At 33.9% G+C, this 12577-nt stretch overlaps 1 protein-coding gene across 2 annotated transcripts in view; it reads right to left on the reverse strand.

Moving 5' to 3' along the window:
- Nucleotides 1-475: 475 nt before the first annotated feature.
- Nucleotides 476-12577, reverse strand: part of RAB11FIP2 (RAB11 family interacting protein 2) — a 34526-nt gene continuing 22424 nt past the window's right edge. Inside the window, exons 4-5 of one of the 2 annotated variants that reach the window (XM_007437211.4) lie at nt 8929-8974; nt 476-1062 (exon numbers count right to left, since the gene is read on the reverse strand). In XM_007437211.4, the coding sequence (XP_007437273.1) occupies nt 835-1062; nt 8929-8974 (274 nt within the window). In that variant the 3' untranslated portion in view covers nt 476-834. The remainder of the gene's footprint in view (nt 1063-8928; nt 8975-12577) is intronic. The other variant, XM_025172539.2, reaches the window with a different exon arrangement.

The raw sequence follows: 12577 nt of genomic DNA on the forward strand, positions 1-12577 counted from the left end.
CCAAATTATGCATTGGTTATGTACTTGCATGTGTGTGTGCATGCACACACACATCTCCCCCTAAACACACATGTATAGGCTGACTTGACATACTATTTAGAATGTTACATCCCTGTCAGCTTTTCTCCCCATACCTTTTATAGTCTAAACAAATGAGGTATTATTCATTAGTTTCTTCTGCTTTATTACTCTTTTTAAAATTACATACGTGTGCTTAACCCAATGGTATGCTGTACCTTTATATACTAAGACCTTTTCCATCCATACAGATTATGGAATTTGCCATTTCAAAAGCCCGTATTTCTTCAAGAGCACAAATATAATTGTTTCAAATAAGTTCTACATTAAGGATCAATACTGTCCACTTCCTTATGCAAAGATGTATTATCCCCTCATGTATTAGTGATTTCTAAAATACAACATTATCACATTTTCCTTCATATTAAGAGCTGCAAAACACATTCTGGTTATGTACATTCACTCTGACAGCATGCTGTAACTTCAAAGTGATTAATTGAAGTGCAAAATAAATATTCAAGTATGTATGTTGGATGACTACTGTACAGTGATATCCAAGCTAGCTATAATATTTTGAAAATAAAACAGACCAGGATGTACATGTTCAAGGTAAAGGGATGTTTTGCAGCAAAAGGATCTTACATTTCACCTTAGAAAACCTGGAGTTTATATATAGATTTCAAGAACTGACAATACCAACTGAAGTTTGGAGTCAAACACTCTCAGGATAAAGCATGGACATGAAATTTACAATATCAAAACACTGCACTAAGCAATCCATCCTCTTAATTAATACCAAGGACTGTTGGCATTGGCTTAGGTTTTTGAAAATTTGCCAGCTCGACGAGAAGGTTCATATGGTACACGTAGAATACTTGGAGTTTCTTCCATTACTCGTACTAGAAGATTGTCAATATAATCCTCAAGTTCACGAATGTGGGTATCTTTTTTCTTAAGTTGTTCTTTGTGTTTCATCAACTCCTGTAAGACCTCTTCATATGTAAGATTATGATATCCTGTTGCAGCATCAAAAGGATTTCCATCCTAGAATAAAGTTTTTTTTTTAATACGACAGAACTAGAAGCATTGTCTTAATAGAAGTAATGTACCAAGAAGAGAAAGTGTGAATCAGACCCTCACATGACAATTTCTCTCACTGAGGTATAGCATGCATTATATCAGCACATTTAAATAAAGAGGAGCAAAGAAATGCACTTATGGCAAACACCTTTGTATAAACACTGCAAACGCATTTTTATGCTGTCAAGACCCATTTCTTTCTTAAAGCTACAACAAATAAGTTTCAAAAATATTATAGCAAACAGCTTATTTAACCCAGCTTCTCCTCCATATCCCGTTCATGTAATTTCAACACTGTTCTAACTCCATCATCATAGCACTTGATGGCAATGTACAGTGGTCACAAACTTCATGAATTAATGAATTACTGCTGCATCAGAACCCCCATTTCTAAAGAAATACAGAGAACATCAGATATAGTAACTATGTCATATACATTATATGGACTGGTGAAAACCAAGGATTAGTTCTTATGTCATTGCCATGTTGAAGCTGCTAGTAATATTTCTACATCACAGGCAATTTTAGCCATACAATTTTAGAACCATTCACTATATGTCTCTTTCCGTGTACAAATTTTCCATGCAAGCTATGCGTGTAATTCTTATAACTGGCATGGCCATAAACAATTCAGGAAAGCTATTTTAAGTGTTTCCCAGTCAAAGTGTAATGTTCTTTATATGTAAAAGCAGGCAACAATTGCATCACATATTTTCTCAAATCAGCTACTGAGCATTAAGATTTATAAGATTTGGTTATATTTCTACTTTTTCTATCAAAACTGCTGTACAAATTTTTTCAATATAAGTTCAGTTCTGATTTGTATTTACATAGCCATTGTCCAACTGGTCAATGGTATGGGAAAAACTGTCCTGGTACAAGAAAACAAACAGAAAGAACATACTGTGGTTTCTGCTATCAGTTAAGGATTCTAGAGCCATTTTCTGACTACATTCACAAGCCAGAAAAACAGCAGCTATATCTTTCTATATAGAGACCCTTAGCTGCAACTACCTGTAGACTTGGGCCTGCAAAGGTAAGGGAAAAAGCCAAGGAAACAGGAACAATTAATTGTTGTTCAAGAAATAAGAGGAAGAAAAGATTAAGCTTGCCCAGATGGTCACAAATCCTGTGTACAGCTTATCACTTTGTTCTGGCCTTGATCTCCTCCACTCCCCTTGCTTGTATATCGTGGTTTTTTTAGTTTGTAAACCTGATGACGGGACTTCTCTCTCTCTTTTTTTTTCTGTTGATGTGAGCAGCTAGTTAATTGAAAATTAGGACACACACACAAAAAAAGCAACAAACAAATAAATAAAACCAGGTCCTAGGAGAATTCTGCAACCATCAGAATGATTCTGCTGATTAATTCTGGCAGAAGTTCAATGAGAAAGTTGCAGTAAAATATAAATACTAAGGAATTTACAGTACACCAATTTTTCCATCTCTCACTGTTGGTCTGCACCAAAAGCAGGAGCAGATTGTAATTGAGATCTAAGGGAAACAGGCCTCCATCTGGGACCCACAGTGCAGTGTTATTAAGTGAACATTTCTCTGGAATATTTCCCACTTTCCTGGCAGATGATGATGCAAGGGAACTAGTCTATATTTGAAAAGAACCCAAAATGATTAAAACGGATAATAGACGTGGTTCAAAAACATTTCTTGGTTGCTTCCCAACAGTGAGATAATTCTACACGCTTGCTTTTAATGAATTCAGGCTCTATTTTAAGATTTGCTTGTATCTATCACTTTCTATATTTAAACAGCAAGTTAGGGCTAATTCACACACACAGAAACCACACAGGTCATTCAATAACCTGCAACTGAATGAATGAAATATAAAGTATTATATATGAGATAAAATCTATCATATAAAAATGCTCTTGCTTGCTTATTTATCTGGATGACCACAATGCATTCAAATCATCAACTAATGTTTTAGATCTTTAGTGATAAATATCAATGAATTCTTCTGCCTTTTGAAACTTTTCAAACTAATAAACAGAGATGTATAGGTATACATATAAATGATATTTAAAAATAAGTGAAATATTTAGATGTATACAATTACTTTCTAACATGCAAAACTGGATGAACATTGGCAAGATTACAGACTTGTATCTGAAGCATTTAGACTGCTACATGATGAATGAAGAATATGACTGGAAAATCTCTGTGCAGTTTGAAAAACAGCAAACATCTCTGAGCTGAACCACCACAATATCTGTCCTATATATCTTTATCATCTGACAACATGTTCTAATTCTGTGACCTGAAGAAAGAGTATGCAAATTCTCCTTTGCTCCGTTCTGGATGCCTTATCTCTACTATTTTATACACCAATCTTTGTCTATCATGGTAATGTAAGGAATGGAATTACTTATCCAAGGCATGTATAAAAATCAGTGTGTGAACTGCCTTTCTTTCAGAGTTGAATCTTTAAGAAAGGAGACAAAGATTTATGGTATTTCTAAAGCCTTGTTTGTCTAAGTACATTTTTAGTTCTACCAAAGTTGTAACAGAAACATCAGAATACTTGGAAGAGGCATATTGCAGGGGAACTAATTAATCTGTGCATATAAATGTTCTTCTTCCAGATTGGCCAAAGTTCATTGCAATATCTAAATTTAAGGACAGCGAGAAATTACCAAAATTGCAATATAGCTGCTGGTGATACATACAGAATTTTAAGTTAATTTTAAAAAATAAAAGAGTAAAAGAAATGTTTGGTATACTAAGTTACTGAATATGCATGGATTACTTCATTTACTGTGTATTTATATATATACACCCATTTAAAATTAAGCTCCATTGTATCAATATAAATAAATCTGAATAAAAAATCAGTTTATTGGATTGACTAAAACATTACAATGAAAACAAATTATTATTTATTTAAAGTATTATACACTGCTTCTCAAATGAAATTGTAATACTTGCTGCTGTGTACAAATAAAAAAGCTCTTACGTAGTAACCATAAAAGCAAATTCGTCAACATGTCCACTAGTAAAAAACAGAATTTTTGCCATGAATGTGACATATTTAACTATGTATCATTCAGCCTTTAAATCAGATTTTCAACTCTCATAACAAATGGGAAGCTTTTTGTTTATATCTGAAGACTATCACAAAAAAACAAACAAAAACCCAGCAGTGATTTAGAAAGCCAACCACATCAAATACACAATAATTTAGTTTCAATCCCTTTCATTTAAATTACTTCCATTTAAAGTTTGGCACCTATCATATCATTAAAATATGCAGGTGGAAAGTTGAAATAAAGCTAATTAGAATGGGTGAGTGAGCAAGGCAACATAAATGCTGCAAATTATGGAATCAGTCAACTGTTAATTTTTTTGAGCTCCTGATCATTAATTGAAAATAAAAGGAGTGTTTTATTTATTTCTGTTTATATTTCATCTGCTTTTATAAATTTTCTCAATTAAGATAGTATCTATGTCTTCTGCAACTTTATAAATATATCTGATTGGGAGATGTTTACAATACCATAGACATAGGTTCCAAAATCTAAAAGAAATGTCCATCCATACTCCCCCCTCCCCTAATTATAAAAGTAATAATTCATTTGTTTGTATATTCATTCATAAGCACTTTAAAGAATCTGTTCATATTTCAGACAACCAAAATTTGTCATATTTCTAACCTTATAACAGTTGGCAGAAGATATACCATTTTAATTATATACCCCAGATGGTTGAATATATTAAATTTTGTTCATTTCTGATCATTTAGATCAGAACATATGCATACTTTAAAGTAAAACAACTATGTCTATGCAACTGATGTAGTGACTGAGATCAGTATGATTTTACTATCTTAAATGGAAACATGTTCAGTAAATGAGGACAAATTAACAAAAAATAAATATTCTGTTGCCATTTCCCAATAATACTGATATAAAATTAAATAAAGAGTAGGGAAAAAAATGACGGTTTTAAACTAGCAAGCACGTAGAGAAAGCCTTGATAATCAAGTATTATTTGGGTACAAACTGATAGCTATTACTGGAAAAAGGAAAGATAAAATTTGAACTTGGCATTCTTTGATCATTTGTTTATTCTAATGAGGAACTTTGCTTTGGGAATATAATCCAAACCACTTTCACATCTCTTGTTTTACTTCTTCATTCTCCTTTTGGCTTTTAATTAGGCTTTAAATTGCCCTTTCAACGGGCTATCTCTCATTCAGTCACAGGTGTTGCCACTAACAGAGTGCAAAAAATATAAAAGTTATAAAATACTACTTCCCTGAGGAAAACATCATGTAATTCATTGAAAGAACATTATTTAAATTACTACAAACGTATTTGTTAAGTCTGTTATATTGGAATTCTTATGATCATTATGTTTCAAATTTCCTGTATAAAATACCTTCTAGACATTGTATTCCCCATAATTTGGACTTCAAGAGTCTAGAAAAACACACACACACAGTATAGCGTTTTACTTTTATTTTTGCAAGTGTATCTAACTGTTCTTCAATACAACTATTAGAAGAAATTTGTTACATAGTTCTAAATAATATATATGTGCAGAAATAAAAAGTTATGAAATATTGGGTAAATAATGAAATTTGCTATGCATGCCTACTAAATATAAATGTGGTCACTCAATGAGTTCAGTTGTGTTCTTCCCAAATAAATGGCTCACCAAATCTAATGAACTGATTCTAAAATAAGTGACAGCTTCAGCACAGTCTGGACAAACAGCATTCTCTTTAAACAAGGGAATACCAAATTTATATTTATTATAGAACAGGCTATAATATTGCCATGTTTGAACTGAAGAGGGATTTTTTACGGCTGTTGAGTTGGTGCCACATTTATTATTCTTCTGACTCTTCAGATGAAATGAATATACTAACTGAAATAGATCTAGCATTTAAGAACCTTTTTATTTTTCATGAGGGTTTATGAAGGTTTATGAAGTTCCTAAGAGTCCATAGATGAAGTGGCTATTCATTTAGATCTCTTCTGATTGTGGGACTATACTATCTTTGACTCCATCTTTGATGGGATGTGTTTCCCCATGGAGAGCATGTTCACAATTTAGGACTCCTCCTGGACTCATGATTTCTGCTTGAAAAACAGAACAGGGGCACTAAAGATGGTCACTCATGCCCTCCTCGCTTCCCTATTACTATAGATTGCTTTACATGGGGCTGCTCTTAAAAAAGCACCCAGAAACTTCAACTGGGACAAAATGCAGCAGGTTTAGACCTTACTATCTTGTAACAACATTGCTGTTGGAACCATATTGGGTACCAGTTTTTTTTTTCTGAATGCAATTCAGGATGCTGATTATTTCCTATAAAATCCTATGTAGCTCAGACCCTAGGTATCTATATCACCACCTATTACTGATTTATTTTGCCCCCCCCCCCAATACAAATGAACAGAGAATGCCTGGTGAAAGTCCCTACATACCAAGAAGTATAATTGGAGGAGACCTGAAAGCAGTTATTCTTGTGAGAGTTCCTTCCTGTGGAACAGCATGCCCCACAAGGCAAGGGATGCTCCATCTCTTGTGGCCTTCTGAACTGTTGAGGCCTGATTGGTGGGACTCATCAAAGGTAGATGTTTTGATGGGTACAGGTAGTCCTCATTCATTCATTCATTCATTCATTCATTCATTCATTCATTCATTCATTCATTCAGCGACCATTCAAAGTTATGAGGGTGCTGAACAAATGGTAGTTACGTCCAGTCAAAGTTACAGCCATTGCAGCACCCCCGCTGTCATGTGCTCAAAATTCAAGCACTTGGCAGTGCCCCATATTTATGACCACAGGTGCACTTCAACTCCCCCCACTTACCTGTCTCCCCCCATCTCTGCCTTTTGGCTGCCCTGCACTCCACTGCCCTTTCCAACCTGTACCAAGCCGTCTTCCTCCTCCTGATGAGGTGCAAAGGGCCAGGCCAGATTGCTTCGTCAGCAATGGGAGGAAGAAGATGGCGAAGGCTGGTGGGGGCAGCAGGGGCAGCAGAATGCAGGGGGCCCAAAAGGGCAGAGAGGGGGAAAGAAGTGGGTGGGATGAGTGGAAACAGAGGCAAGTGCAGCAGGGTAGGAAAAGCATGAGATCCTTTCCTAACCACGGTGTGGTCCTGGCCTAATAACAGCAACTGGGACTATTGAAACTGCCATCACTAAGCGGTGTGGTCACATGATGTTTCACCTAATGACCACATCGCTTAGAGATGGAAATTCCAGTCCCAATTAGGGGCATTAAGCAAAGACTACCTGCTAATTTTTTTTTTTCCCAGTAATTCTGAAATTACATTCTCTTTTTTTGTATTGGTTTGTCGCTGTTGTTCTTTGTGCACTACCTGGAGTCTTTTAAGACTAAGAATGTTTATTTTTAATAAATAAATAAATGTTTCTTGATTACCATCTTATAGTATTTATTAACCAATCTAGAATTCACACTTGGATTAACTCTCCTAAACCACTTAAAAAGACCCACAGGAACTGGATTTAGGAAATAATAACTGACTATATTATCTTCAAATAAACAAAAAGTAAAAGGATAAAAAGAGATCAGGGAATTTAGGTTCAAAAGTGCTCACGCACTGTCATCTTCCAGTACTTCTATTATCTTTCAATATATTTGCTCCTTAAAATATACAGTATATTCAAATGAATTCAATGAATAGCAGCATCTAACATACCAACTGTATCTACCTGTACGAGGCAATGTTGTTATGTATCTAGTTGCCCAATTAAAAAATATATCCAAGGTGAAAAATGGCAGGTAATATAGTTGAGAAGTATGAATCCATTCAGTATAAATAGAGGCCTAGGGAGGTTAATCTCTTCATCTTAGAAAGCAAGAAATGGGGGGGAAGTATGCAGCAACATAAATAAGATTAGATAATTAATTTTTGTTTAACATAGAGCAAGGATGGGCAGCTGTGACCCTTGAACCTTTTTTTTTTTGTAGCTGCCAGAACATCATATACTGCAACTGCTTAAAACTGGCAAAGCAACTTATTCCCATTTTAAGGCAGAAGTTTATTTTTAAAAGGCTAAAAACAGCCTTAAAAGAAGCTAAACTCTCCCCAAAAAGAGAAAAAGCAATAAACCCTGGTCCCCGTCAATTATGGTATGTGATTCTTCCTCTGCCCATCATTCACAGTGTTTCATCCACTGTAGCCTTTGCCCCTAGAAAAAAGTACAGCTTCCAAGCACTAAAACATTGCCCATCCTAATATAAGAGAATAGCACTCTGTGCAGGTCAGTCATATGATCCATATGTATTCAGTAAGTGTGAGAAGCAGCCTATATTTATACCAATGCAAACTCATTATGTATATCCCTTTTAAGTTAGGAAGTTTAAGTCAATTGTTATTCCCCTCATACCTAAGAACATTAAGAGAATATGTAAGTATGCATACAGAATCCCTTCTTGTGCATATTAGGTGTAGTATTAGCCTGCATGATCCTGCCTTTCACACAAACTTTTAATATGTGATTTAATCTATGAAACCACTTACCATAGATTCATGAAGAACATGTCATTTATACCTTTAAACTACTAACCATATTTATTCTGAGGTAATAGATCTCTGTATATCACATGTCAGAACAACCAACAAGAAAAGACAACCTCTGTTTCTGAACTGCCCAGTCCCAACAAAGAGATAAGCATGTTGGACTATATGGGGTTCTGGATTAATTTAGGAAAGAAAATCTGCACATTTATACTATTAAATTGGGATTCAAACAGTCAGCTAAAAACAACAAAGTGTTTAAAAGGAATATACTCTCTCGAGTATCAAATGGAATATCTATCAAGTAGTTACTTACCACTGTTTTTTGAAATTCTTCAGAGTTTTCAGAATTCACATTAAGACTATGGAAGTAACAAAAATATATATTATATAATAAATATTTAGTAGCATGTAATACCTCAAAATACTGGTTGCTCCTTTTTTCCATATATCATCCTCCCCCACCCCCAGATGTTTGAAAATCAGACATAGAAGAATCTTTTCTAAACAGCACCATCTTTTTAAAAGTTAACATGTGTTAACATAACATGTGTAGCCAACATTTAGAAACTTTGGATTTCTTCAAGAGAGAGCTGTATGTAATAATAGAGATCAAAAGCTTACAAGACATTATCAGACCATACATGAGCTCAACAAAATGGCCATGCATGGTAAAGTTCTACCCATCCCTGCTACAAAACAAACAAGTCAAAGCAAAACACAAACACACCTTTCTTTACTATAAATATATAGTAAGAAGTAGGAAGCCGTGCATACATTAGATGCAAATGCATCATGGAAAACTATTCGGCTATAGCATTTTAAAATTTCTATTAATGTAAACATAAATGCTAACAGTAAGTTAAGGGTTGGCTGATCCAATTCCAACTTCAATGACACTAAAAATACATTGATTCCTATAGATCCTTCTTTATTTATCACAGAGGATCCCTTAGAATAAATGCTAGGTGGAAATTGGTTGAAGTAGTTTATCTATATACCAGGATTTCAATGAAAGTGTAGCAATCCTAAAAAAGAAATAAAAAAAAAATGGTTGCCCTATTGGCCTTCATGCCCATGTGGCAAGTATATAGCAGTGATGGGGATGACGATAGTTTCCCTTCCAGAAGAATTTGTTAGGCTGTTGTCAGAGAGGAAGAGAAAGTCAGAAAAAAATAAAATAAAATATCTTCATAAGCCTCAAGTTATGAGCTTTGCAATGATCCTATAGATCCTGATTCACAAATGTGTGATACAGCTGGCTTTGCAGTTCAGAAGTCTGTCCTCTGAAAAAATATTGCAAGTTGTCTCTTTCTCCAAATGAAAAATTAAGGAAAAAGTCATTTATTCCTAGCAGCCAGAGTTTATAGAGTTAACATTTCTAATTTCCATGAATTCAAATCATCATTAATTCTAAATTACAAGATATAATTTGTTAAAAGCTAGAAAAGGATAACTTATATCATTCTTCTTAACTCTTTCAAAATGATTATAGGAAAATTCACAGGAATGACTCTAAATATAAAAGCCTTAAGATATGTTTTGGCACTTAAGAAACACCCCTTTGTATAATTACCACTATTTCAGAATTGCAATTAATTGTGCAATTGCAGTAACTTTGAACTGGTGTAAATGCTTTTTTTGAAATTTCAAAAATAAAGATATCCTTGTAAAACAGATTAATAATAATTTACACATGAAGCAAAATTACCTTGATTAAAGACAAAATTCTAATTTTTTAGATGTATTAGAGCTAAAAGTACATTTAACAGATTACTAACATCACTCAAGATTAAAGTGTGTATTTCAACTCTTTTCTTTCAAAGATCTACATAATTCATATTTATGACATTTACAAAATTAGTTTTCTAATTTACTATTTGAAAACCAACTCTCTTACCAGAACTGAATCTATCATTTCTGCAAGAAGGATATGAAAATAATTTTAGTACTTGTCTAGTATTAAGGGCAGCTGAGCCAGAAATCAACAAATCGAAATTGATGCAAAATTTGCCTTCCCTACCCTCACTAGTAGCTGGCTTCATTATGCCTCTGGAGAGAACTCTTGCCTAAGACCTTCTCTTGGCACTTGAGCTTCAGGCCCTGTAAGAGAAATGCTACCCCCATAGCTTTGCAGGTTCCTCTCAAGGTCTGAAAAAAGATGCAGGAGTAAAATTGACCAAATGTTTAGTCAATTTTTCACTTATGTTTAGCAAGAATAGGTTATATAGAAAGAGTCTTTTTTCTTTTCTTCTTAACCTTCTGTATAACCTTAGGGTGATAGGATTATTTTTGTTGTAGGAGCTGTAACAATTCAGGACGTAACAGAGCTATCTGCTCCTGGCTTACAGTATTTCAAGCTGACAGAAGTGAAGACAGAAATTAACTTTTTTCTAAGTACTTCTGGGGGTTTGGAGAGTAAAAACAGTGCAGGTATACAGGAAGCAAACCTACATGGATAATCATATTTTAAGCAAAGCAGGCCACAACAGTAAATTAAATGTAAACTTAATATAATATGCTTGGAAATTGTGCCTTTATTAGGAGAGAGAATAATCATTACATAAAGAATAAATGCAGCAATGAAGAGAATGTGAAATGAATATACTAACTGAAATAGATCTAGCATTTAAGAACCTTTTTATTTTTCAGAATTTCAGAATGTGAATTAATTGCCTCAAAAAGATCAGACTTCCAAAATCAAAACATTAGGAAAATATATAATTATTTTATATGCCAGTATTACCTAAGTGTTACAATTGCCTATATCTGCAAAATGTATTCCCGCTTTCTTCCTTTCCTTAGGCAACATGGAGTCCAAAACTCCTATCTTCCCACCTTTTTCGTTGTCCCTAAAGTTTCCCTCAACCACACTGCTGATTTCTGGTAAGGTTGCTAAAAGGCAATCTCCCACTTCAGGCTTGAAAACACAAAACTATAATGCAAGCCTGAAATAGGCTTACATTGTTAAAGAAATCCCCCTCCCCCCAAAAAACCCTGAAAAATTACTAGAAAATCAAGAGCAGACATATGTGTAAACTGCCCTCACCTATTTTACATTCTTAACTGCCCAATGTGATCCACAATCTCCCCAAAAGTGGTCCTGGCCACTAAAAGATTTCCTTTCCCTGCCTTAAAAAGACTTATAAATAACATATCCAGATAATATGCTGCTAAGGTAAACTAAGCTAAACAAATACCATAAAATTGTATCCATTTTATCACACCATATTGTAAAACAAATATTGAGGTACATTTTATAGAGAAACACTTTATATTAGTATATAAAAACTTCATTTTAAATAAACACTTATTAAGAAAATATGGTGAAAAGGAACATGTGCGTTAAAATCTAACTAAAGAAGAATTGGCATGTACTTTTTTGCTACAATCCTGTAATTAATGGACAATTTGAGAAACAAGAAAGTATATAATTATGTAAATATCACTTAAATCATGATCTAATCTAAATCTATTTTACTAAAATTAATAGATGCTGCTTTATTATTTACTTTGGTTAAATATAACTTTCCATTATCAATTCTATGGTTCAGTGAAGTTCTTATGTAAGTAATATTTACCATAACAAAAATCAAACAATGAATAACATTTGCAAGAAGTGGCAAGGAACATACCCTGCAAATGTGGAAAAATAGGTCCAAGACAGTAGCCAATATTAACACTGTTTGAAACTTTACAAAGTTTGTTTTATTATGAGCAGGTATTCCAAATTAATGCCTGACATAAAGCAGTATGCCTGAATATTAAATCCCATCAGCATTCAGAAGCATGGAAATTCACAGATGAAGAAAATAATGTTGTAGCTGAGACTGCCAGACAAAAAGGAAGCAGAAAGATAAACAAAGCAGATAGAAATTATTTAAGACATTTAATTTTTCCTAAGCTATGATTTTTCAAATATTTGAAGTGGCAAAAGAACATTTCAAAACATAAGCTATCAATAT

This window comes from Python bivittatus, unplaced genomic scaffold (assembly GCF_059951505.1).
Source record: "Python bivittatus isolate LINGU-HERP-01145 unplaced genomic scaffold, Pbiv_v1 ctg000980_np1212, whole genome shotgun sequence".
NCBI classification, from domain to species: Eukaryota; Metazoa; Chordata; class Lepidosauria; order Squamata; family Pythonidae; genus Python; species Python bivittatus.